We start from the raw sequence: 27,997 nt of genomic DNA, 5'->3' as shown, positions 1-27,997 counted from the left end.
GCATCTCTTGTCATGTGTTGCCTTGTTTTTTTTTCTCTGCAGCAGCATCTTGAGGACTTTACCTCGCAGTAGACAGGTGTTCTACCTCTGAGACAACATTTAAACCCCACTTTCAAACTCACAGGACAATACAGATTAGCCGCTGAACGACTCATTATAGTTTTATCCCCCGGATCCATTTACTCCTGAGAGCTTCAGGCAGCAGAAAGAGCCTGCTACGTTTTTTTCTTGAGTGCCAGACGGCTGCTTCATAAAGAGAGCTCACCTCTGCAAATCACGGGCTTATTTTCAGGAAATTCAGTCTCTTAAAGGAGGGTTAAATAAGTCTGAAGTCTACATGAAATGTGACCTCGGTCAGACTCAAGTATCTATACACTCTTCAATCTGATAAAATAAAGCTATTAGCAACTTTTACCCATGAATGCAGCTTCATAGTAAGAAACGTTTTCACTATTTATTCTCTCTTTGAATGTAACTTCAGTAAAATTAAAGAAAAAGATCACCAGGTATGTCTATTAGGAATACAACCGGTATTTAAACTGTACTTTTACAATATACAGGCTGTAATGTCACCATATAAATATCAAGTAGCACAACCCGGCTGATCACATGAACATATCAATTCACAAGGAAAATGTGCCATAAACATATGAAAAGATAACTTTTGGCAGCCGTGAGCTCAGACTTTCACAAAAGTGCAGAACAAGCAGCGATGGAAGAAGAATTCAGATCCTTTACTGAAGTAAAAGTACAAATACAACAATGTAAAAATACTTTATTACTGGTCCTGCATGAAAAATCTTACTTAAGTAAAAGTACATAAGTATTCTGAGCTTGATGTAGTTGAAGTATTGCAGTAAAAGTACATAAGTATTATGAGCTTGATGTAGTTGAAGTATTGCAGTAAAAGTACATAAGTATTATGAGCTTGATGTAGTTAAAGTATTGCAGTAAAAGTAGTGGTTTGGTCCCTCTGACTGATATATTATTATATATGACATCATTAGATTATTAATAGTGAAGCATCAGTGTTAGAGCAGCATGTTACTGTTGTAGCTGCTGGAGGTGGAGCTAGTTTACACTACTTTATAAACAGTTAGCTAGTTTAGTCCACTGGTTCCCAACCTAGGGGTCAGGGCCCCTCCAAAGGGTCAGCAGATAAATCTGAGGGGTCGTGAGATGATTAATGGGAGAGGAAAGAAGAAAAAACAAAGTTTTGCCGCATACATTTATAATCTTTTATGTTTGCTTATTCGTGAAATTTTACTTTACAAATTGTGCAGTTTTACTTATTTAGGCCTCAAATTGTTATTTAAATGAAACCATGTGAGAAGTTTAGAGGGGAAATGTCTCTTTGGTGGATCTGCTGACATCTGAAACATGACACTGCGTTTTCATACAGGGGTCACAAGCCAAAATGGTTGAGAAATACTGGTTTAATCCTTAAAAATGTATTTGTACTTTGTAATCTCATCATCATCACATCAAAAATCCATTTTTGTAATGTTGTAACATTAGTGATCCGTGTTATTTTGGAACGGAGAAGATAGAATTTAGCACCTGGACCGAATACAGCGTGAACATGCTCAAGTTATCACGTAGTTAATCTTCTAAAAAGTGTTTGCATCTTGGATTTAACAACAGTTAGTGTTGCAAGACAAAGCTGAATTATTGTGTAAATACTTAAAGGAGATGTTCACAATTTTCCAAGTCTGTCTTAAATGTAAGATGCTGCAGCCTGTGGAGCTACTTTCAACTACTTTATATACAGTTAGCTAGGTTAGTCCAGCGGTTCCCAACCTAGGGGTCAGGCCCCTCCAAAGGGTCAGCAGATAAATCTGAGGGGTCGTGAGATGATTAATGGGAGAGGAAAGAAGAAAAAACAAAGTTCTGATACACAAATCTGTTTTCAGTTTCTGGATTTTTTCTCTAATCTTTGATTTTTGCTGAAATATTGGATCATTTGAACATTTATTGAAATGAAAGCATGTGAGAAGTTTAGAGGGAAAAATCACTATTTGGTGGAGCTGTTAACAACTCATAGACATGTGAAATGTGACCCCGACTACACACTGCTTTTTGTAAGACGTCAAAAGACAAAAAGGTTGGAAACCACTGGTTTCATCTTTAACAATGTGTTGTATTTTAAAAGCTTGTTATATTATCCATTGTGTCAAATCTTCATCTGAAAAGTAACTAAAGCTGTCAAATAAATGTAGTGGAGTGGAAAGTACAATATTTCCCTCTGAAATGTAGTGGAGTGGAAGTATAAAGTAGCATCACATGGAAATACTCAAGTAAAGTACAAGTACCTCAAAATTGTACTTAAGTACAGTACTCGAGTAAATACTTTCCACCGGTGAGTAGAGATGAACTCAGCTCCACGTCAACGTCCTCTGTTATCTCTGTTTGTTGCAGTTTTAGTACATTTATTTGCAGAAATAACACAAAACCCCAGAATGCATTAAGGAGTATAAAAAGATTTGTGCTGGTGACATTTTTTTTAAAAAACTCCAAAAGGGTTATAGAGACATCTCACCAAAAAAAGGAAATAAACTAACATCTAAAGTGGAATTTTACCAAAGAGGAAGTAGCAGATGTTTATTTGAGGATTTTAACAAAGTGGTTGTTTTTTGTGGAAAAAAGCATATTAGACACAGATTATTATTCAAAGCAGTAAAACATGCCTGGAGGGCGTCTTCAAGGAACATTTAATGGGAGAAATTGTGATTTCTGGTGCATTTAAAAGCACAAATGTTAACTGGAACACTGTGAAGATACTTTGGATTAAAAAAATATGAGTTCAGACTTTAAAGATCACCTCCAGACATGTATCAAGGTATATAAATATATTCTGCTTGGACCAATAATGTGTATCTGATAGGGGGTTTTCCCAGAAAAAAAGTGTAATTACCACTTTAAAATGTTTTTAAAATCCCAGATTCTATGAATATGCAAATATATTTAATTTCTGAAGTTTTCCAGCTGGACACCAGATGTCTCCTTCTTCACTGTAAAGTTCATTCTCAGTGTTTGTTCACTGGAGGCTTCAGGTTTCCACATCACACTGGACCAGGATTGACTCTAAACTAGCTGTGATGTCACAAATCCTGCTCTTAAACTCAGATATTCAACGAGCTCAGAGAAACTTTCCACTTTCATCAGATGAAAGTACAGAGAAGCTCAAACATCCAACTGAAGGAAGAAGAAGAAAAACATATTTTTGAGTGACTTTAAGTGTCAAGATGTGTTAAATGTGACGTCTATTGCAAACAGACTCGTGTTGCAGCAGTAAAGAGGAACTCTGGAGAAAACTCAGTTTCATTCTGACATTGATTGTAACTCCGGTTCAGCCTGAATACTGGTCTGACTGGGACCAGATGACTCCTACGTCTTTATGAAACTGGATTTCCTTAACGAACACCGAGGTTCTGTTAATTAACACACTCAAGAACACAAGAGGTGGTTCAGTGAGGTTTGATGTTTTCTTCCCACCAGAACAGTAAAAAAAAAAAAACTCCCAAAAAGTTTTGTGAATTTTATTAAGAAAACAAAACCATTGGACATGATAAAAACCAAGCACTACTGATGGAATAAATAAGTCAAACCAAACCATAAATCTGTACAAGATCTAAAGTGAAACAAAATGGTCCCAAGAAAAAAAAAAAAAAAAAAAAAAAAAAAAAAACAACATACAAGATTTTATATCTCACAGCTCTTTTTTTACACACAGTTATGAGCAAACTATAAGCAATCGGCTCGATCAGGTGAAAGCTACAACATAAGTGAGATTTACTTTTAAACTGAGTGTACATAATGCTGTTTATAACTGTTAATGTCAATACAATAGCATTTTAAGTTCCAGCGCTGCTGGACTGGGAATGAGGTATATGCTAATCCATCCTCTAAACTGAGACAATTGTCATTTTTTAAAAATTTCTTTTCTCTCCATCCATGTGAATGCTGATTTGTTGAAATCTGATCAAGTAATTCTGCGTCGTAACGTACTTCCATAGCCCCTGTTGTATGAAGTCATTGGTTTGCAGTGATTCAATTGATTTCAAATCCATATTCACAAGTAAATATTGATAAATGAAACTGAATCTTACATGTGTGAGGTTGTACATTTAGAGGTCTTAGGTCTGAATCCGTACTATATAGAGTTCAAGTAAATTGCACAAAAAAATCTGCGCAAAAACCAAGAGCTTGATGCCACACGCGTCAGGATTCAGCCGACAGACAGCACCGTGAAGGAGGATCAGAACCAATGTTTGAGCTAAAAGACTGGACCCTTCTGCCGTGAGCTACAGAAACATGTAGGTCAGAGATAAGTAGTGATACACAGAACACTTACGGAGTTGAGAAATGATTGAAGTCATGACGATGGACCAGACGGGGAAAAAACAAAACAAAATAAAACAAACAAACAAAAAAAAACAGCCACTGGTCTGTTTCTATGTTAGCGGAGAAAAATAAAACCAACAACAAAGTTCCACCTGACATAGACGCGGACCAGCGACCAGGAAATGTGACTCGTGAGGTTTGCAGATGTTAAAAAATGTCCAGAAGACAAAAACTTAATTACTTCTGGGTAGTGTTCAGATTCCAGTCTCCAACTGTTTCAAAGGAATAGTTTGACATTTTGGGAAAAGATGCTTTATTTGCTTTCTTGCCGAGAGTTAGATGAGATTTTTTACATCAGCCTGTTAAATATGAAGCGAAAGACTGGAAGCAGGAAGAAACATCCAGTCTATCTGTCAGAATGTAAAATAATAAACTGTAAATGCAGCTCTACAGTTCGCTAATTAACACGTTATATCTAGTTGGTATAAATCAGTTTCCATCCATGAAGTCACTGCTCTCAAACCAAGAAATAATCCGACACGTAAACATCTGTAAAAGTACATCTTGTTGCTTTAAAACCACAGATTAACGACACGTTAATGTGTTAATTAGTGAGCGTGAGAGTTGCTGGTAGGCAGATTTTCTTGAGTTTTTTAACCTTTGACAGAGCTAGGCTAGCTGTTTCCACCTGCTTCCAGTCTTTATGCTAAGCTAAGCTAACCAGTGCTTAAAAAAAAAAAAAAAAAAAAAAAAAAAAAAATCAGCACACCAGCACGTTTAAAGCTCACTAATTAACACATTATATCTTACAAAAACACAATTATAAAAACAACAAGTTGCGGTTACTTTTTGGTCAAGAGCAGTGACTTCCTGGATGAAAACTTTGGTTTTTGTACGAATTAAACAAACAAGAGGTAAAGGAGTTAGCATTAAAGGTGCCTGTAAGCTAACTTTTTAACCTCTGGACAGGGCCAAGCTAGCCGTTTCCCCCTGCGTCCAGTCTTTATGCTAAGCTAAGCTAAGCTAAGCTAAGCGTCTCCCGGCTGTAGCTTCATAGTTAGCGCACAAACATGAGATTGGTCTCAATCTTCTCATCTAACTCTCAGCAGGAAAGCAAATATTTCCCAAAAATGTTGACATTAGATTAACTTAAACTGTTGTAGTTGAGTAAAAATATTGGATAAAAGTAATTAGTGATGATTCTAAGGCAAACAAAAAAACAAAAAGAAAAAAAACATGGCACCAAAATTGTAATTCAAAACCTGCTTGACCTAAAACGTGTGTTTAAATCTTTAAACTCAAGGCACGCCTGCAGGACCTACGCTACCTGTCTGCACCACTTATCCAAGAGTTTAACTTGACCAGTACCGTCGTCTTCTTCTTCTTCTTCTTCCTCTACAAACCACAAACTAACTCACTTTAAAATAAAACAAACAACAACAAAAAAAACATGTGAATGGAGAACTTTTCATGGATAGAGAAAAAAGACTTCCACTACAGCAGCAAATCTATCTGTGATCGATTGTGACATACCATAACAGTGCATTGACCCTCCTGAGAAAAAAACCCTAAACATTTCCTAAACAAATATAGAACATTAGTCTAACAGGAGGCGAATCGGGAGGATTGAAGTGACGTGGTCTTAGGGTGGAGGTTCCCCCCCAAAAGCCGCTGATCTGAGACCAGGTTAGCCTCTTGAGTATCCTGAGCTAAACCGTTAGCGGTAAAACGTTTGAAAGCCGTCTCAGAGCAGCGACCGGGATCAACCTCGTCCTAATCTGGATCCCCAGTGTGGACTCTTTTTTTTTTTTTTTAGTCACAGATGCAGGTCAGTGTTTCTGGTCTGGCCTGGCTCGGCTGACGGCGCCGCCTCCTCCCCCTCCCCCAGGTCGAAGGTGGGGTGGGGTGGGGTGGAGGGGAGGATCGCAGCCCGGGTTTCAGAGCTTCTCTTGGCATTAGTGAAAGGTGTGGAGAACTGGAAGGAAGCACGGAGGGGACCAGTGAATAGAGGTAATATCCATTCTCCCTCTGTGGCAGAGGAGTGTTAGAGGGCAAAACTGGAGAGGAAACAACCGTCAGGGAGGAGAGGGAAGAGAGACGTCCATTCTCCCTTTTGGTAGGTAGAGGAGGGGAGGTGGGAGGTGGAGGAGGAGGAGGAGGAGGAGGAGGAGGGGAGAGAGAGAGAGAGCCGGTGTATCCATTAGCCCTAAATTATCTAGAGTTAATGGAGGGAGGAGCAGAGAGAGGGAGAGAGAGAAACCACTCAGCCCCGAAACATTTAACTCTCCTCAAAGTCCTGAGACGAGGACTCCAGTTTGCTTTTCTTGCTGGGCGGGGCCTCCTCCTCTAGATCCTACAGCACAAACACATGAAGAGACAAATAACATTATACAATAATAATAATAATAAATCACTGGTGTCTGTAATAAATATAAACGCACAACAAGTGAGCATCAATCTGCAAGATTCATCGATTCATCAGCTGCCAGGAAATGAATCAGCAGCTATTTTGATAATTAATAGTTCCTGCTTCTCAAATGTTAGAATTTGCTGCTTTTCCTTTTTTTATATTATAGTAAATTGAATGTTTTGGGGTTTTGGACTGTTGGTTGAATTAACAAGAAACATTTAATGAGATCTGCTTGACTCTGGGAAACTGTGATGCACATTTTATTTACTATTTTCTGAGGTTTTATAGACTAAATGATTAATTAATCAAAAAAGATGAACATAACATTAATCAGCAACTATTTTGATAATTGAATAATCATTTTAGTAATTTTTTAGGCAAAAGTGCCAAAAGGTTTGCTAGTTTCAGTTTCTCAATGTGATGATTTAAAGCTTTTCTTTGTAATAAATGATAATAAACTGAATCTTTGGGTTTTGGACTGTTTGGACTTTGAAGAAATGATTTAAAATAGAGAAGCCGTGCCTCCTTCTTCTTCTTCTCCTTCTTCTTCTTCTACTACTTCTACTACAGCTGCTGTCTATAGAACAGAAAGACACTTCTACAGGTAAATATCAACATATGTTTGTTTTTTTGTAATTTGTAGGAAAGTCTCTTTAATTTCCTACTTTGAGATCACAGTGAGCTTCTTGCCTTCATGAGGCTGTTTCCAGTTTCTTTACAATTCATTGATCAGTCATGTGACCAAATCTTTTCTGACTGAAGGTTTCGGAACGTTTCTGATCAGTTTTTCTTTTCTTTATGTTTTTATCTCGACAGTTTTGTTTTGATGTTTTGACCACTCAGTGGAAGATCATGAGGAACCAAATGAATAATATAATATTGAATAATAAACTGTATTTAAAGGAACCTGAAACGTCGTCAGAAAACCACTGCTGAAGATCATCTGAAGGTCTTTAAACGTTCACCACATGAACCACAGAGTTGATGAAAGACTCACAGACGAGTTCGTACCTGAGTGGCTTTGCTGTCTGAAGAGTCCTTCTCCCCTGAGGACAGACTGTCTCTCTTGGCACTTTGTGCTCTCTCTGAGGTCTCTGATGAAGGGATGGTCTTACCTGAAGGTTTAAAAATACATCAACACGTCAGAAGGAAGACATCGAGCTGAACACTGGAGGTTTCAGCTGCGGTTCTGTGGTTGACAGTCAAAATGAAAGTAGATGTGAAGCTCGTTTAATCTGTTGACTCATCTAAAGTCAGTTTTATATAAACATCACGAGACAAAAGAAATTTTAATCATTTACTAATTACGAGGCCCACACGGGATCTGCACCGCAGAATCCCAACGACACCTCCACAGATTTTAAACCAGTAGAGATGCTGCTTGTCAGTTTTATGTTTGAGCGTCGTGCTTTTTGACTTTGCTGTTTTTAGATGTTCTCAAAAGATATTTGGTGAAGTTACCAGTTATTTATTTATGTATTTGTTTGTTTATGTGTTGTAGTGTTAATTGTTGGGAGATGATTAATGTTTTTGCTAATTAATGTTTGCTCTCTCTGCTCCACATTGAACGTCGCATTTTAGTGCATTTTATGCTGGTCGAGTTTTCCAACAAACGTTCATATTTTGTTTTGAACTGTTAGTGATGAAATAAAATCTCAAATTCAACGGTTCTACTAAAATCTACTAAATATTTCTTTCAGCCTGCTTGAGGTAAATTTAGGTTGCTTTAATGTATTGTGTGCATATTTTTGCTCAAAAACAATCTTTGTTATCTTAAATGAATATTGTTTGTCACATTACAAGCAAAAAAACTTTCCTCTGAATTCCGTGTGGGCCTGCTAATCACTGAAGTCATTTTCTAGGTAAAAATCCTCCAAAATTTACAGTTTACAACTTCTAAAATGTGAATATTTGCTTTTTTTGTTTGTTTTTCTTAGTTTTCTATGATAGTTGATAAAATGAGTTTTGGATTGTTTGTCAGACAGAACGAGCACCTGGAAGACGTCACCTTGACATCTGAGAAACTGTGAAAGGCATTTTAAACAATTCATCAATCAAATGAGAACATTATGGACGAACTAAACAATAATATAGAAAAAAGAGTTGGTTGCCCAACTTTTTAGACAACAAACATTTTTTAACAGACTTATCTGACATGAGAAGAATCTTAAACCGGATCATTTACAGTCTTTATTCAACTGTTTTTATTCTTTTGGTGCCTCAGAGACGCTGAACTGTTCATATTTAACTTCATACTGATGAAGTCTGTACATTAATTCAGACTTTTATGTTGAAGGTGTTACAGTTAAGTTCAACATGACTGGAGTGATTATTCAGACATGAAGTCAACATGTTAAATTGTGGCCACAGCTGCACTGCAACCGTGTCTCTTTACGTATATTTAACTGTGAGGATGTATGTCTGAGAGATAAGATACAGAGGAAAAAACAAGAACAGGATGTGGTTCATCCTCTGTCTGATCAGCCTGTATAGCGACAAACACCTGCCGACTGTCTGCTGGGTTAGAAGGGATATAATCAGCGGACAGTGTGTTAATGTTTATATATGTGTGTGTGTGTGTCTGACCTCTCTTGCTGTCCGGGCTCTGGTCAGTCTTGGTCTCGCTGTTCTCGCGGTGAGACGCGGCGGTGGGCTCTGGGGCCGGGCTGGTGCTACAACTGTTTTCCTGTTTCACTGGAGATGAGTCAGCGATGGAGCTCTGGTTGCTGTTGTCATCTAGCGCACAGATTCAGTCATTTTAGTTTTTCATTTTAATCATCACATTATTCATCTTGGACACAAAAAGTTCAGTTTATAATAATTTCCATGTTTAGAATTAGTGTGACATTAGTACGTTCATAGAGGATGTAGTAAAAGCCCTCAGTGGTGAACGCTGCAAACTGCTGCAAACGCAATTACTTTGGGCAATACCAGGTTTCAGGAAGCTAAATTTAACTCTTAAATGTGACACAGATGGGCTGAAAAAAAAAAGCTTGTTTCTAAGTTGAAGTTTTAAGGAGGTAAAATTGTAAGAATGCAGCTGTATTTAGGGAAAAAAAACAAGAGATATGACCAAAGAAAAAAGACGTTTTGCAAATTAAAACTACTATTTGTGTTTTCTAAGCAGTTTCTAGAGGTTTAAGAGTCCCTTAAGGTGTGTTAAATCAGATTGGATGATATTCTATATTTTTCTTATTGTCAACAAATCTCATGAAAAGACCAAAAACCAGCAATGAACTGATCTACTGACAGAGACTGTCTGCAGACCCAAAGCCTGATATAATAACTTAAAAAGGTAAAAATGTGAAAATAATTAGATTACAAGAAATATTTAAAAGCAAAACACAGAATGAGACTTCCACACACACACACGTCCTGCTGCCAGAAACACTCACTAGAGCACCAAATATGGATTCATCCGCAGATGAAAATAGTCCCCAACGGATGTGCTATTTACTACGTTTGCTAAAAACTATAATGAAACTATGTATTCATGAGGTGTTTCTAAAGATCTTCAGTAGGAACCAATGAGGGTGAAGTGTCACACACAGCGTAGAGAGAGACGGATTGACACATTGTTGATTTTGGTGGTTTCGTGGGATTTGTTGACAATAACAAACATCTAGAACATCAGCAGCCTCGTGTTGTAACGGTTTCTGGGACCCACCATGCATGTCCATCATCCCTGGAGAGGAGCTGTTTTCTGGAGTCGTCAACTCTGAGCCGTATTTCTCATCTTTGCCCTTCTTCTTGTTCTTGTTTTTCTAAAAGCAGAGAAAAGATTTCAGTGTTTAAGTTACATAAAAGCTCCGTTCAAAAAGAAATCAACATGACATAATGTAACATAAAGACAAACAGTGTGTTCAGAGGGGAAAGAGTACGATTACAGAAAACTTTTATATTTAACCTTTGAAACAAAAGCTAAACTTTTTCTTGTGTTTTCAGCATTTCATCTAAAAACACCTGTTGAAAACACATATTTAAATGTGTGTGTGTTACCCTGGAGTGGTGTGTGTGTGTGTGTGTGTGGTTTCTGTTAATGGCTGAACTCACATCATCTGATTTGGGCTCCGTCACCGGCACCCACTTGTAGATACGAAGGGACGTGTCTCCAACAGTCACCCATTTCTTCTCCCTGTGCAGAAGAGAAACCAAGATGACTTTTATAATAATAACCTGGAGTCAAGAGTCGACGGCTCTAAATTAAGACCCTGAAATGATGCGAAGCAAAATCTCAACAAAACCCACAAACAGCTCCGTCACAATAAAGACCTGTAGTCATTCTAGAAATCATACTGTATAAACATTATATTGAATGAAGGCTCCTTCATGTGATATTATAACGACTGATTATTTTTAAGAACTGTTTAAGAACTAAGAGGAACAATAAGGTTATTCTCAGGGCTGCAGCTAAAAAAAACCATTAATTAGACTGCTGATTATTTTTTTGATTAATCAATTAACTGTTTAGGCTGCGACGTGGTTTTGTTCCGTCCTCCACACGACTTCAGACCTGACCAGGAGCGTTTCTTCTACTGTGGGTAGGTAGGCTACGTTGTTAAATAGTTCCTTTTTAATTGTGTTTATTGTTGATACACGATCAGGAATTTTGAGAATTGAGCAGATGTTTTATGCTGTTCCTGTGTTCTTCTGTGCAGCTTGACGCGACTTCCATCAAAAATAGATGCATATTTTTAGCGGAGCAGAGTGGAGAATCACTTCAGGGACTCTTCTGGGACGTGCTGCGGCGCGTCTGGTGGAAACACAAGCACTGACTAGAGCGGCCGCGGTGGAATCAAACACGTCAGTCCCATATCTCCCATAGGTGTCCAACTGGGTGGAGATCTGGTGACTGTGAAGGCCGTAACATACGATTCACATCATTTTTTCCTCATCGAACCATTCAGTGACCCCCTGGTGCCCTGTGAACTCCCATCAGGATAGAAAGGTTTCATCATAGATTAGCAGTGATCCTTCCCTCTAAGGACCCAAACCATGCCAGCAAAATGTCCCCCCAAAGCATAACAGAGCCACCGGATCTCCTCACTGTAGGGTTCAAGCATTCAGACCTCGACCACTCTCTTGGTGAACGCCACGCATGCAGTCGCCCACTTGTTGAGAATACGATGGTGATGACTCATCTGACCATATCACTTTTTTTTCCCCCACATCTCTGTAGACCAGTGTCTCTTTGTTTTTGCACCGCTGAACTCTTGAAATGAGTATTCATCTTTGTAATGAGAGGTTTACGCGCTGCAGCCCTGCTATAATATCTCTCTCTATGTAATTGTAGACGGACTGTTGTTGCTGACAGTCTGATCACATCCTGCGTTGACATTCTCACTCTCATTCCTTTCATATCGCACTAACGCACAAGCATCACGATCATCAGATGCTAACTGTCGAACCACATTATTTACTGATGTCTTTCCCGTAAATCTACATCCAGATGTCACTTCAGTCACTGTTCCTATTCAAACAGCAGTCAGCTGAGCGGTCCTTTGTGACCGAAGCTGCTGCCGTCCGTTGCCCCGACAATGAACCCTCTTTCAGAGTCACTTAGATCTTTTTCCTCTTGTCATCTAAATACAAAATCACTGGGCCAGCTCAGCATTTTTATACAAGCCTCAGAGCATGACTGGATGTTAATTGCTTAATTGTACCATGCAGTGCACCTGTGTGGAAGCATTATGTTTCTCCACTCATTTATTCAGGCTTTTTCAAATGTCCTTTCTTCAAATGTTTTGTCCGAAACCCCAAAATATGTAGTTTACTTTCATATACGACTATGATTGACTTAACAGTTAATCAATTAACTGTTAAATCATGCTAGTAGCACATACACTGTTAGCTTATAGAAACAGAAAACTAATTCTTGTAAAAAAAACAAACTGTTTCAAGTCAGGAAAAACAACACCATGCCAAAAATCATTTAAAAAAAGACATTAAATTTGATGTAGCATATGTATCCTAAAACATATGTAACACCATATATGTCTATTTCTTGTCAGATGACCAACTTCTACTGACTTTGACCTGGGAACGATTGATTAAACCGCCTGTATCATTTATCACTTTAACAGTTCTCCAATGTAAATACTGGCGTGTCTTTGTATCTGGATCATAATTTAGGACGCCAATAATCAGTCAATTCATCAATTAGTCGATCGACAGAAAATTAGACTGAGAAAACCAGCACATATTCAACTTGGAGAAGCTGGTACCAGTGAAATTTTACTTCAAAAAAAGATCAATCTGTGAACTAATCAACTAAATGTTTCATCTCTTAAATCTAGTCACTATAAGTAACCTTTTGTTATTCTTTTAATAACATATAAGATCAGAAAAAAATAAACCCCATCCCAAAAATTCATTAAACTTGATGTAACATATGTACACATAATATTTCAGTTTGACTATTCCTTTTATTTAACTGATTTAAGTTACAATTACATTAACATTATTGTCAGACCACCTACTTCTACTGACTTTGACCCGGGAACGATTGATTAAACCAAAAAAGAGTTACGTACCTATATTTTTTATATATATATACACATGTTCTGGGAATAAACACATGTATATCCCTTATATACTGTTCATATTCTGACCTTTCCTCTCATAATTAGTCTCTTTAACAGATTTCTGAACCACAAATCATTGGTGAAAACCTCATCAATCACAGATAAATGGCTGATTAATCCTTAATGAAGCTTTCAGAGAGCAGACAGACTGTATTCTTTAGGTTTAATGCTTTATAATTACGGAGAAAAAACATTTACAAATCACACTATGTTACAAAAATCAGGAGAACATAAATGAATCAATGAATTGTAATAAATGTGAATGGTTTGAATAGTGATTTTTGAAAATTGTTTTAATTAAATGTGTCAAACACTCAACAAAAACTGTTTTAAAAAGTTCCGTTTTTTGTATATTCCACATGTTGTACACACTAGGACAACTTTAAAAAAAAAAAAAAAAAAAACCTGAGGCAAAAATAAAATAGTGTTCAGGGTGGATTTTTTTTTAACTGCTCTCACATGTAAATAAAAAATGGGTCAAATATGACGGTGAACAGCATTTAAAGTAACATGTGAAGCGTGTTAAAAGCGTGTATTTGGTGTGTTAAACGTTAAGACTGAGTCACTACGTGTTCAGCCATACTTCCCCCTCCCCACCCCCACCGAGCTGCTTCTCTATCACACCTAAAAGGGCCACTGAAAGCGCTTAATTTAAAACTCCACACGGACTAAACTCCTCCGACTCGAGAGCGCCGTCGTCAAATTGTTTCCAAGTCGGCGGTTTTATTGAACGTTTCAGCCGTTAAGAAAAACACGAAACAACAAAACCAACCGCCGCCTGAGCCGTTACAAGCTCCAAACAGCGGGCAGCAATGGCTTCATGTGACTGCATCGAAATGGCTTCTGGGTTCAACCCGAGCCGTTAAAAAAAAAAAAAAAAAAAAAAAAAAGCAGCCAGAAAAGAGAGGAAGAAACACCGGGTACATGTTGTGTTTGTGTGGCCGGGCGGTGCTACAGTGCGCCCCGGTGCACCTGAGCTGCAAGTACATCTGCCGGTGATAAAAAAAAAATGTCCTATTCTTTCAATTTCTCCCGTCTCTCTGCTGCCGCTGCTGCCGCTTCCCTCTCCTCCCCCAACAAGCGAGCAAAGAAGAAGCCTTTCTCGTGTTAGATAACGAAACCGTTTCCTCTTACCATTTTCGTACTTTCTCAATAGCGGCCATGACCCTCTTGATGTCATCTTTCGCCCTGCTCCGGGTCTCAGCGCGGACCGACCTGCCCGACATTGCCGCGGTGGGTTTAATATTTTTAAAGCTCGCCGGCAGTTGAGACACAATGCAAACAGTAGAGCGCACAGAGGAGCCACTGCGCATGCGCGGACGGATAGAGCACACACAGAAGGGGAGGAGGCCTGTGTGGCTGCAGCTGCACTGTGAACACAGAGCTGTCTCCCTGCTGTGTGCAGGAGAACAAAGAGGCTGCAAAACACTGGATATTCACTCATACTACTACAAAAGTTTGAGCCCAAACTTTACTGTCTGCCACAGGCAGTGCTGAAAGAAGTATTCAGATCTTCTACTTATGTTAACGTAGCAATACAGTAGTGTAAAAATACACCATTACAAGTAAAAGTCCTGCATGAAAAGTAAAAGTATATAGGTATTATGAGCTTGATGTAGTTAAAGTATTGCAGTAAAAGTAGTGGTTTGGTCCCTCTGACTGATATATCATTATATATGACATCATTAGATTATTAACACTGAAGCATCAGTGTGTAAGTAGCATGTTACTGTTTGAACTACTTTACATACAGTTTAGCTAGTTTAGTCCAGTGGTTCCCAAACTAGGGGTTGGGGTCCCTCCAAAGGGTCAGCAGATAAATCTGAGGGGTCGTGAGATGATTAATGGGAGAGGAAAGAAGAAAAAACAAAGTACCTCAAAATTGTACTAAATGTACTTAGTTACTTTCCAGGGGAAGGTAAAAACACTTATTTTCAACACATGAGGCATATCAATAGACAAGACAATATACAGTACAGTATACCAATTATGTACATAATATTACCTATATATCTATACGTATATATATTTAGAATGTTTGTTTTTGTGACTCGTGTGTGATTTGGCTGCTGTAACACTGCAATTACCTTTAAATAATAATAATAATAATAAAGTTTATTCATATAACTCTTATCAAAATCAATAATTTCAAAGTGCTTTATAAAGAGCAGGCATAAAAAGAACAAAGGACAAAATAAAGTACTCTAAAGTACTAGTAAAGTAAACTTGTACATACTCGTGCATACCTGTATATATATATACTGTAGATTAAAAGTACAGTTATGGTATTTTACAAATGTTTGATTTGTAGCGTTCCTCTGGATGGAAGTCTTTTGTCAGTCAGTCATCAGTCTGACATCTTATTAACCAAATTATTTTACATTTTAGATGTAAAATGTTGATTTGTGACTTTCAGTAAATTTTTGTATGGATTTCTAAGGATTTTCAGTTCACTTCACACTGTAAAACATGTTGGATTAAGGATGGTTTCAATAATTACTTTGTGACCTTCTGATCTTTTTATCTAATACCACCATCAGGTTTTAAAATCAATAACCCAAACCCTGTGTTGTAATATTAACATTACTACTGGTATATATGTTTGTGTGTATGTGTGTGCCTCTTTTTTCTTCTTTCTGTTGTCATTCTTACTGACTTGTAAAGTGTACAGAGACTCTGGGTGATTTCCAAATTGTACATGAAATATATTAAAATAATTGGCAGATTTCTGGGACATTTATTGGGCACATTCATGCTCCGTAGAGGAAGAGCCTTTTATTATTTATATTATTTATTATTATAGACACTCGCTGAGCTTTCCTCAAACACAGATCTCAGGCCAACATATCAGCCAGGCTGGATGGGATCACACTGATAAACAGACAATTATAGGATTTTTTTTTTTTAAATTTAATGATAAACTTAACAATTCTACTATCTACTACTCTACAGCTTGTGAAAAAAAATCTAAATTAATGCAAGACTTCAGTGTGTGTACAGTTGATAGAAATGGAGAAAGACCATGTGGCCATCTGGTGACGCAATCCAAAACTGCAGAAATAACTTATTCAAATTTCACATAAACTTCAGCAAAAGACAAAAATAAATATAAATACTGTATAATATATCACAACTTTATTTTCAACCAAATATAATAATAGCATTAGTCAAACAGAAACATAGTAAAAAAAAAGCGCAAACCTTAGAAATTCTTTTTAAAGTTTAAGTTAAATTAAAGTCATATTTCCGACAGCACGTGAAGAGGGCGCGCCGTTTTGGGGGAAAAAAAAACGTGCTGCGTCATCTTTCCGCGACACGTCAACACGCCGCAGGATGAGCTAACAGAGTGAAACTCAGCAAATAGTGTAAATACAACTAAAACACAGACTGCAGCGTGTTTTTTAACCGCAGCAGGCTGAAAAGTGTGACTGAAATTGTTTGTTTAAAACATTTAACTTGAGTTTTATGACATAGTTTAGTTTGAAGGAAAGCTGCAGTGACGAAGGATAACTGACATCTGCAAAAAAAAATCCTCCAGCGTGGTTTGTTTTAACCATTAAAAATACAGATTGTAGCTCTGTGGTGAGTTTCAGGATGAATGAAGAAGGTAAGTTGCTTCAAACTTCTCATTTAGATCATTTTTGTGGTTAGAAGTGCAGAAATTTAAAGGACAAGTTCACAATTTTTCAGGTGTGTCTTAAAGCAACAGTCAGGAGCCCAAATGAACAGTGAAACATGTTTTTCTTGCTGTAATCATTCCTCCTGTTCATACTGACCATTTGAAGAGCCCTTCATAATGCACTTACAATGTTAATGATGGGGGATAAAAGTTTATCTGAAGCTAATATTAAGCTTCAGCCAAGGAAAACCTCTTTCACTGTTCATATGGACACCTGACTGTTGTTTTAAGTCACACTTGAAAAACCGCGAACCTGCCCTTTAACTGTGTCTCACTGTGTAATCCTGGTCAGAACTGGTGGAGTACTTCAGGGCCCAGATGAGGAAAGACCCGGACATGGCCTCTGCTGTGGCCGCTATCCGCACTCTGCTTGAATTCCTCAAGAGAGACAAAGGTGTGTTTGCCTCCCAGCATCATTTCTCTTTTACCTGTGATGAATGTAGCTCATGTGGTTGACGTGAACCAGCTGCAGTCTTGACACGTTTGTCTCTGCCTCTTCAGGAGAGACGCTCCTGGGTCTGAGAGAGAGCCTGACGTCAGCCACAGACTGCCTGACGAGAGTGGACTCCTCTGTGGCTGTTTCCTCCGGAGGAGAGCTCTTCCTGCGCTTCATCAGCCTCACATCGCTGGAGCACCAGGTGAGAGTCCTACCTGGGACGCAGTCAGTGGTGGAAAGTAACTTAAGTACATTTACTCAAGTACTGTACTTAAGTAGAGTTTTGAGGTACTTCATTTGAGTGTGTCTGTTTTATTCTAGTTGAAACGACCACTCCACATTTCAGCAGAGGTTCTTTTTACTCCATTACATTTATCTGAGAGCTGCTAGAGCTGCAACCATTGGTCAATTAATCGATTAGTTGTCAACAATTAGATGAGCCGCCAACTGTTTTGATAATCTTGAGTCTTTTTTTTAGGAAAAAATGTCCAAATTCTCTGATTCAAGCTTCTCAAATGTGAATATTTTCTGGTTTCTTTAGTCCTTTATGACTGTAAACTGAGTATTTCTGGGTTTTGGACAAAACAAGACATTTGAAGACATCATCTTGGACTTTGGGAAACATGATCATGACATTTTTCACCATTTTATTGACCAAACAACTAATCGATTAATCAAGAAAATAATCTACAGATGAATCAATAATGAAAATAATCATTAGTTGCAGCTCTAGATGCACCAAAACTGATCCGGTGATGGAAAAAGTACATTTACTCAAGTACTGTACTTAAGTACAATTTTGAGGTACTTGTACTTCATTTGAGTATTTCTACTTGACACTTTCGCTCCACTACGTTTATCTGAGAGCTGCGATGATTCATCGATTAATCAATTAGTTGCCAACAAATAAATTAATCAGCAACTATTTTGATAATCGATGAATCATTCGGACATTTTTATCTTTAAAAATGTCCAAATTCTCTGATTCCAGCTTCTCAGATGTGAATATTTTCTGGTTTCGTTGGTCTTCTGTGACAGTAAACTGAATATCTTTGAGTTTTGGGCAAAACAAGACATTTAAAGACTTCATCTTGGGCTTTTGGGAAACAGCGACATTTTCTTTTCCACCATTTTCTGACATTTTATGGACCAAACAACCGATTGATTGATCAAGAAAATAATCCACAGATTAATTGATAACGAAACTAATCATGACAGCCCTAAATTCCACCCTGTCAAGATGAACTCAACCAATTATAGTATTAATTAGTCTCTGCTTCCAAAATATGCTCCCCTCCAGACATGAATAATAATACTTTGAATAATAACATGTGTCTGATGTGGTTTATACACAAAAAAAGTTCAATTTTCTTGTTAAAATCCTTAAAATAACGTCTCCTCCCTCTTCCTCATTAAATATTCCAAAATCTATAAATGCCCATTAAACGGGATTTTCAATGAGCTCAGAGAAACTTTCCACATACATCATTCTGCACACAGATGTTCAAACATCCAACTGTAGGAACAATAAGAAGAAGAAACATATTTTTGATTGAAGGGAGACTTTACGTGAATCTAATCTTTGTAACTCTGCCTGTCAGGATTTGTCTCGTTGTAAGAAGGTGATGGAGGAGAGAGGAGAACTTTTTCTAGAGAAGATCTCGATGTCCAGGACCAAAGTCGCCAAACTCTGTCATACCTTCATCAAAGACGGTGCTGTAAGTACACGTAACACTTATTTACTGCTCTTTGTACAAACCGTGTGTGCAGCCAATTCAATGACTCTTTGTTCTCTTCTAGAAAATCCTGACTCACTCCTACTCCAGAGTCGTCCTCAGAGTGCTGGAAAAAGCCGCCGGCGAGAAGAAACGCTTCTCTGTGTATGTGACTGAATCGCAGCCTGACGCAGCTGGGTGAGTGAATCAGTGTCAGTTAAACTGTGTTGTTCTCCGCAGGGACAAACACTCATTGAATCGGGGGGGTTTTCTTTTCTTTCTCTATGCAGGAGACAGATGGCAGAAGCCCTGAGGAAACTCAATGTTCCAGTAACAGTAGTCCTGGATGCAGCTGTGGGGTGAATATATTTATTATAGAGTTTTTTATTATTTTACATGATCTGAGCTTCAGTTATGGAGTAAAATACTGTCATTTCCTCACAGGTACGTCTTGGAGAAGGTAGATCTGGTTATCGTTGGTGCAGAGGGAGTTGTGGAGAGCGGAGGGATCATCAACAAGGTTTGTTCCCAAACTTCTGCCACATCTGTAAAATACTGTTTCCCGGGACAGGAAATAAGACTTTTATGCTCATATATGTGAATGTTTCGCTCTTGTCGTTGCAGATCGGCACGTATCAGATGGCCATGTGCTCTAAAGCTCACAACAAGCCTTTCTACGTCGTGGCAGAGAGTTTCAAGTTCGTGCGTCTTTATCCGCTCAACCAGCAGGACGTACCTGATAAATTTAAGGTATAATGTGATATAATTCTTGTGCAAAAGCAGAGAATTTCATGTCCAGACTTGTTTTCTGTCTTTTTTTGTGTCAGTCTGTCAGTTGGTCGGTCCACCGTTTTAGTTCAGACTGAAATATCTCAACAACTATTTCATGGATTGCGATAAACTTTTGTCCAGACGTTCATGTTCCTCAGAGGATGAACGCTATCGATGTTGGTGATCTCCTGACTTTTCTATTAGCGTCACCAGCAGGTCAAAGTTGAACTTATCTACTGAAACGGGCACTGGATGGTGTACAGTGGAAGAGGTATAATTATAGACATGTCATGCAGGTGTAGGGATATTCAAAAAGCAGCATCAATGAAGAAAGTAGTGCCTGCACACTGAGTCCACAAAAGCCACAAAATGTATTCTAATAGACATTTAGATCCTCACTTTGATCCCTTTGACCTGATGAAGATCCGACTTGGATTGAAACGTCTATTTGAATGAATTTAGTCCTGTTTTCATCAAATTTTGTACAAACATTCATAGTTCTTAGAGGATGAAGCCTACAGACTTTTCCTCTAGCGCCACCATGAGGTCGATATTCTTTGTTTTTAGTGAAACGTCTCAACTGTTCATCAACTCATCAGGTCAGTTCGATGTTTGTTTATGACCAAAATACCTGCATGACCAGCGACATGATCATCAGCCTCAGCTGTACTTTGTGTTTATTGGTAATTAGCACATTTTAGGATGCTAACACGCTAAACTATGACAGTGAACATATTAAACATTGTGCATAAACTTATTATGGTCCTTATGAACATGCTAGCATTTAGCTCAAAGCTGTAACAATTAGTTAATTAATTGATCAACAGAAAACTGGCAACTACTAATAATAGCTAATCAAATAATATGTTTTTTTTAAGCAAAAATGCCAAACATTTACTGGTTGCAGCTTCTCAAACGTGATGATTTGAGGCTTTTCTGTGTCATATATGATAATAAAAGTAATATCTTTGGGTTTTGGACTGTTGGTTGGACAAAACGAGACATTTGAAGACGTCACCAAGAGCTCTACGAAATTATAACGGACGATTTCCACTATTTTCAAAACAACAAAATGATTAAATGATCGTTAGTTGCAGCCCGACATATTTTATATTACAACTGTGTTTTACTGTATTTATTATCTGTTAATACAGCAGCCTCCACTTAATGTGTGTCCACAGGAGGAGTTATAGTGGTGGAAAAATACATTAATAAACACTTATATCTACATTACAGTGTGTTATAAACCATTTATTAAATGTTAGCACAACTGTAGACTCTTATTTTAAAATATTCTTACATGTTCTCTCCTTCTCCTCCACAGTACAAAGCAGATACTCTGAAGACTGTCCAGAACCTGTCAGAAGAACATCCAATGATTGATTACACACCTCCCTCCCTCATCACCCTCCTCTTCACTGACCTGGGAGTCCTGACCCCGTCGGCTGTCAGCGACGAACTCATCAAGCTTTATTTATAACTGTGCCTCACAACTCTCAAATAAAAAATTAAAAAAACACACATTACCAAGAAGGTTAACAAATGTGGCTTTTTGTGTTTAATTGAACTTGGACATCAAACATCTTCTGCGTCTGAGCCGTCGTGTGACGGTCCGTCTGTTTTGTGTTTTGACTTTGTTATCTGTTTCTCAAAGTCCTCCTCGCTGATTTGCCCCTTCTTTAGTTTCTTGAGGAGTCGGGTGTCGTTTAAAATCTCGTTCATGTCTTCATCGTCTATGTCGGAGCCCTGCGGACGCAGAAGAGATCACAGGAGAGTCGTAAACAGATACAGAGCGCTCATGTTTGAAGTTTTATCGATGTTTTAACGGTCAAATACCTCGTTGTGTTTCCTCTTGGCTGCTGTCTTTTTCCTGCGCTCCTTCTTGCTCTTCTGTTTGGACCACGATTTGTTCCTCACGAAGTTCTTCTTGTGCTGGAAAGTCTCCCCCTCTTTCTCTTTCAGCTCAGCCAGCATCTTCCGTCTCTGTTTCTCCCTGTGCTTGTCCTTGTAGCGGATGGTTTCTGTGTCCACCGTCGTCTGGGCGAAGTCCGGGAACGTCTTCCCCCTCAGTTCAGGCATCTTCGGCAGGCGGAGGAGGGCGAAGCCGCGAGCTAAGGCGGCGAAATCCAGATCTAGACGGGAGGAATGTAGCAGAATAAATGTAAACTTTGTGCGCTCTACAGAAGTAAACCTTAAGACGTCGAGTGACTGTTTTTCACCTTTGACTCTGAAGATGAGGCTACACTCGTGTTTGGCGTAGGCCTGGACGAACGAGACGAAGGCCCTCATGCCTCTGTCGAACATGGCGCGGTCCGCCAGAGACATGGCCTTCACTTTGGGCAGAATGTCCACAACGTCGCTCACGTGGGACATTTGCTGGAGCGGGCACTGAAGAAAAACAACACAACAGAGGTCATTCATTCATTCATTCATTAACGTTAGACGGTGTAAAAACAAGACAACGTTTCTGAGTTTGGGCTGAATTCTTCGTCCATTTGTCTGTTTTAAATAACTGGTTTCCAAAACAAATGTATCAAAAGTAGCCAATAGGGAATTCCCTTAAAATGTAGCCAACATTTCTCTTATTCTGTATATTTTCACCAATATTTATTGGTTTTTTCAGGCATAAAATTCCCTCTTTGTGTTTCCTCGGACCGTGTTTCCCTGTTGAGCTGCGTTGGAAGTATAGTAACAAAAAGAAGGACGACTGAAGCTTCATATTAGCTTCAGATATACTTTTAAATTCATTCTTACACAGGAGGAGGACTATGAGTGAGTCAGTATGAACAGGAGGAATAATTACAGTAATAAAATCCTGTTTCAAACTGTTATTTCAAGCTAAATATTGTTTTAAGACAATCTTGATGTTAATGTTTGTGCTTTTTTTGTCCTTAGGGGCCACCGTACTATTCAAGAACTCACTTTCTGGTTGATGGATAAGAAATTGACGTATGATTCCTCCATTGGCAGCAGAAAGACCAGAGCGTTTCCCTGGTTACCGATGCGTGCTGTTCGACCGCATCGATGCACGAAGGCGCTGAGACAAAGACACAAAAATAAAGAAAAAAACACATTAAACACATCTGTAAAATTAAGATCAAATATTATTCATTCTAACTCAAAACTAAATATGAGTAAGAAGTCAGCGCTGACTTCACAAGGTCCCAGTCTATTTTTAGGGAGTTTTTGCTTATTTGGATCAAGGGTTTGAGGACAGAGGATGATGTACAGTAACTAAATCAAATTATATTAAAAACCAAAAATTGGCATCTTTTTCTTTCCCTTGAACGTCACTAAACTGAAACTTTAGACATTTATAAACACAAAGCATCCACACAGGACCTGTCATTACACATTATTATTGTATGAAAACAGCTTTATAGCCGCTAGAATATTATTATTATTATTAACTACCAGGTTATTCAGCTTAATGGTCTGATCGATAAGATGATTAATCAGTAGTCAAGTAGCTGCTTTTACTTATTAAATGAATCAGTTAGTCAACAAATCACATGAAAGACTTTTCGACTCTGCCGTAAATCTTAAAAAGCGGCTCACAAATATTTAGTTTCATTTTTGAAAACAGCTGATCACTGTAGTTTTTTTAGCAAACGTAACTCAAACAGGAGGAAATAGTGTATGTGTTGGGGACTATTTTCAGCGGCGGATGAATCCACATTAAACCACAGTCACCCAGTGCAGTGTAGTTTTTAGACAACAACGGAGGTCTACAGCACAGAGGAATAAAATATATCACATAAAATACTCGTTAGTAGATCAATTAATTGGTTTTCATGAGATTTGTTAATAATAAGAAAATATAGAATAACAAAAGACTTATCGTTTAAATATATTGATCGATTCTAATTGGGCCTTTCATATCCAGCACTGTAAATGTTTCAGACTGGCTCACCTGGCGCTGCTGGGAGGATCATACTGCAGCACCCAGTTAACATCTGGAATATCAATACCTCTGGCCATGACATCTGTACACACCAGGATCCCGCTGCAATGTCACACAAAGACAAAAAAATTACATATAAATCATTCCAGATACCTAGATTTACTGAATCTGTACATACAAACAAACCAATTCTCACCTTTTCAGAGCTCGGAAGTCGGCAAAGATCTTGTTGCGTTTGTTTTTCATCTTGCCGTGGATGCAGTGGACGGAGACTTTCTTGACCAGCGTCTCCAGAGCTCGACCGTAGTACTCGACACACGCACACGTACTGATGGTGAGACGTAAACCAGTTTAATAAGAACAGAAAGAAACTCTTTAAACTTCAAGGCAATGATGACATCATGCGAGACAGATGCTGTACAGCCCTGAATCCTCACACCCCTCTATTATTATATATTATAAGATTTATATTATTATAAGATGTTTTATTATTAAAAGATTTTCATTATTGGAAGATTTTTTTGGCTGATTAACTGCCTGAACAATCAACGATCTTTGTTTCAATAAACCTTTATTTAAAAACCTTTATGTCTGAGGACAAAAGCGATCGGGGGTTTTGTGTTTACGTTGTGTGTTTGTGTGAGAACTGAATTTTGCAACATACAATATTAATAAAAACACACAGCGTCTTCCCAGCTTTAACGTACCTGAAGAAGACCAGGTTTTTCTCGTGTTTGTGTTGCCGTAGAAACGTCACCAGGTTGTTGAACTTGTCCTCTGGTCTACAAATCTGAAACGACAACAGTTATATGTTGAATATTTGTGTCGTTACTACATTAAATTTTGAGCCGTCTGATGTGAAACGGGCTCTTGTGACACTTGGACTCACGATGTAGTAGTTGGAGAGTCTGGACGGGGTTTTCTGGGTGGCGGTGGCGGCTACACCTTTCTCTTTGACGGTGATGCGTACGGGGTTCCTGAGTCCAGCTCGCACCAGCTTCTCCAGCTCCTGCGTCTGAGTGGCTGAAAACAAACCTGTGCGTCTTTGTTTAGGCAGGAAGCCCAAGATGGTGTTCAGACTGGACACAAACACAAACAGACTCTAGTTAGCAGCACGAACATGTAAGTTTATTTAAATCTGCGATGATCAGTCGATTGATCCATTGACAGAGAATTAATTGAATAATCCTTTTTTGAGCAAATATGCCAAAATATTTGCTACTTGAAGCTTCTTATATGTGATGGATTTTATGCTTTTCTTTGTCATAGATGACAGTAAACTGAATATTTTTGGATTCTGGACTATTGATCAGACAAAATAAGACATATTTTATAGAAAAAACAATTAAACAAGAAAATAATTGGCATAAAAGAGTTATGTATGATCTATATCTGCACTCTGAGCCTTTTTCTTCTTCTATGATATAACTGAAAACTGAAAACTGCTCCTTTTTGTTCTGTACCTCATTTCAAAGCCCATGTCCAGCAGTCTGTCGGCCTCGTCCAGAACCAGCACGTCCAGACTCTTGACTGAACTCGCCAAGTCCAGACCGTCTGACTTCCTCCTGAACATGTCCTCCAGACGGCCGGGCGTCGCAATCACGATGTTCGCCCTGAAACACACAAACATAAAGAGAGACGCTTGTTATCGTCTGTGTTCTGAGGCATCCTGGATGATGTCATTGCTGTTGTTTCGTGTCACCGTCTCTTCTATTCTCCCCTCGTGTCGGTGTTTAGCTCTCTGCTGGTGAACCGGTGCAGCAGCAGCAGTTTTGTTCATTATTTATCGTGTGTTTCTAATAACTTGTGACTCGCACTTTGACGTCATCACATACCCTTGATCCTTGAACTTCTCCACGTCTTCTATCGGGTTTGTTCCACCGATCAGTAAAATCTGCCTGAAAAACAAAAACAGATGAAGATGCTGAAATAAGAAACATGAAGACACACCACTAATTAACAGAAAACAGGCAGAGGCGGTTGGTTTTCAGGCACAAATGGAAACAATGTGTCCAGGAAGTTTTACGATACAGTAATTTCTAACATTTTCAGTGATTTTGCATCATCACTGTCAGCCAGACGTGTGTAAATCCACTGAGAGTTTGTCCATCTGAATATTTACTCATATTCCACGCAGTGATCTGTATTCGACACTTGACTTTCTACTTACGTAAACTGTGGAAACTTCTGGATAAACTGCTCCATCACCTCACTGATCTGGAGCGCCAGTTCTCTGGTGGGAGTGATCACCAGTGCGCCGACCTGCAGGAAACACCACAACACAGACGGCTCAACAGAGTCCAACCCCCCCCCCCCAAAAGCCCCAAATTCACTGTGTGACATTTGGTTTGATTAACTGTAACTTTTATTCATCTTATTTTAACTTTTATTTATCTTATTTGCCTATGTGTATAATAAGGTGTTATATAAATAAACTTGCCTAATTGAAACATGCACTACTGGAGCACATTATCAGCTGACATGACGTTATTCACACACAACTGATCCATAAAATACGATGTTTCAATCCTGACGTTTTGCCGGCAAATAAAAGTCGATTAAAAATCGTAAACTGGCCCCAAAGAATAAGTCGAATCCAAAGATGAAACGTCGTCAACAAATGAGGTATCATCACAAACGGACCACAGATCGGCGTGCGGAGTCATTTTCAGTCTGTTCCTCTCGTAGATGCGACCGTTAAAATTCACTACGAGACATCTAGAGACAGAAAGTCACCCGGAGTCACGTAAGAGTTTACAGGACTGTCAAACCTTTAAACCTGCTAATGTAGCATCTGTCATTTACGTCGCTGGGTCCCAAAGTTATCCCTTAAAATAAATCAAAGTCTACCTGCTGCATTATCAGTCAGTTAAACAAGAAAAAGGACTTATTTTGTTTTATCTGAATGACTTTTAGAGGCTTGAGGAGATCAAATACAGCAGCGTGGGGTTGTAACAGCTGCTCATTTTACCTGCATCTTCTTCAGCTTCTCTTCTCTCTTCAGCAGCAGCTCTATGATAGGAATCACAAAAGCGAGCGTCTTCCCGCTTCCAGTCACCTGAAATGATACATGATGTTTAGTGAGCTGCAAAGGAAAGGCTGAAAAAATACACAAAATTGGTATTTCAAATTGGACACACTTTTTTTAGAGCTGCAACAATTAGTCGATTAATTGCCAATTTTTTTAAGAGAAAAAAAAAGTCAAAATTCTCTGATTTCAGCTTCACAAATGTGAGTATTTTCTGGTTTCTTTAGTCCTTTACGACAGTAAACTGAAGATCTTTGGGTTGTGGACAAAATGATTGAAAATAATTGTTAATTGCAGCCCTAAAAATAGAGTTTAAAAAAAGAGTTTCTTATTACAAAGTGGTACTTGGTTGCGTCTGGTCTTACTGGGAACTCTGGAGACCTTTTAAGCTTTATAGGTTATTTTCTCAGCCACAATAGATAAACCAGTTAACAGTCACTGAGTGGATGTCTGGGTTGTAAACAATAACACTGGGGTAGTTGGATGTGAGTTGTATATATCACTGCTCCTTTTCAGACATGTCATATTTATTTATTTATGTTGTTCGTGAGAATTTCTTTATTGTGAGTTTGTAGTTTATGTTTACTGTTACATTTTATTTGTTATTCTTGTTTTCTTTAACTTATTTGTCACATGTTCGAAATAAATAAACATAAACAGCAACAAATGGTGTTGAGCTTAATTAAATAATTAACTGAGTTTCACACTTACCGCCTCGGCAGCAACATCTTTGTTACTCATGAAAAGCGGGATACAGGCAGACTGGAGAGAAAACAGGAGATGAGTTTACTGCCTGGTGCTGATGCAGAGTGAACACACACACACACACACACACACACACACACACACACACACACACACACACACACACACACACACACACTGAAGATGTTCAGTTACCTGTACAGGTGTCATGTGCGTGAATTTCAGCTCCTCGAGCGTCTGTAAAATCCCGCCGTTGAGCTGAACAGGTAAACTGTCCCACGTGCCGTCTGTCGTGTTGTCCATGTTGGAAACAGACCGACAACCAAAGTTTGAAGCTATAGTTGTTAGCCACTGCTGAGCTAACTGTCTGCTGGCTCCCCACGCTGTTCCAACTTCCGGGTGCGCTGATGTTTACAAGTCG

General features: G+C 38.6%; 3 protein-coding genes across 3 annotated transcripts; 1 reads left to right on the top strand and 2 right to left on the bottom strand.

The window, feature by feature from the left end:
- Window positions 1-3,524: 3,524 nt before the first annotated feature.
- On the bottom strand, window positions 3,525-14,673 carry bcl7a (BAF chromatin remodeling complex subunit BCL7A). Its single transcript, XM_067574380.1, has 6 exons — window positions 14,473-14,673; window positions 10,808-10,889; window positions 10,422-10,518; window positions 9,341-9,490; window positions 7,766-7,869; window positions 3,525-6,697 (listed from the first exon to the last, which is right to left on the bottom strand). The coding sequence occupies exons 1-6, from the start codon at window positions 14,649-14,651 to the stop codon at window positions 6,623-6,625; spliced, it is 687 nt and encodes a 228-aa protein (XP_067430481.1). The 5' UTR covers window positions 14,652-14,673; the 3' UTR covers window positions 3,525-6,622.
- A 1,960-nt stretch (window positions 14,674-16,633) lies between these two features.
- On the top strand, window positions 16,634-21,483 carry eif2b1 (eukaryotic translation initiation factor 2B, subunit 1 alpha). The gene is made up of 9 exons (XM_067574295.1): window positions 16,634-16,945; window positions 17,310-17,411; window positions 17,519-17,655; window positions 19,055-19,171; window positions 19,254-19,366; window positions 19,459-19,527; window positions 19,613-19,688; window positions 19,793-19,918; window positions 21,264-21,483. Exons 1-9 carry the CDS (start codon window positions 16,933-16,935, stop codon window positions 21,417-21,419), a joined length of 909 nt encoding a protein of 302 aa, XP_067430396.1. The 5' UTR covers window positions 16,634-16,932; the 3' UTR covers window positions 21,420-21,483.
- Window positions 21,477-27,997, bottom strand: ddx55 (DEAD (Asp-Glu-Ala-Asp) box polypeptide 55). The gene is made up of 14 exons (XM_067574294.1): window positions 27,772-27,997; window positions 27,583-27,633; window positions 26,815-26,901; window positions 26,014-26,105; window positions 25,679-25,741; window positions 25,307-25,456; window positions 24,733-24,922; window positions 24,551-24,633; window positions 24,040-24,171; window positions 23,853-23,945; window positions 22,862-22,976; window positions 22,159-22,327; window positions 21,776-22,071; window positions 21,477-21,685 (listed from the first exon to the last, which is right to left on the bottom strand). The coding sequence occupies exons 1-14, from the start codon at window positions 27,877-27,879 to the stop codon at window positions 21,515-21,517; spliced, it is 1,800 nt and encodes a 599-aa protein (XP_067430395.1). The 5' UTR covers window positions 27,880-27,997; the 3' UTR covers window positions 21,477-21,514.

The sequence above is a fragment of the Thunnus thynnus genome, chromosome 19 (genome assembly GCF_963924715.1).
Source record: "Thunnus thynnus chromosome 19, fThuThy2.1, whole genome shotgun sequence".
Lineage (NCBI taxonomy): Eukaryota > Metazoa > Chordata > Actinopteri > Scombriformes > Scombridae > Thunnus > Thunnus thynnus.
Note: the sequence above shows the minus strand (reverse complement) of the source record. Positions and strands in the feature narration are given on the sequence as shown.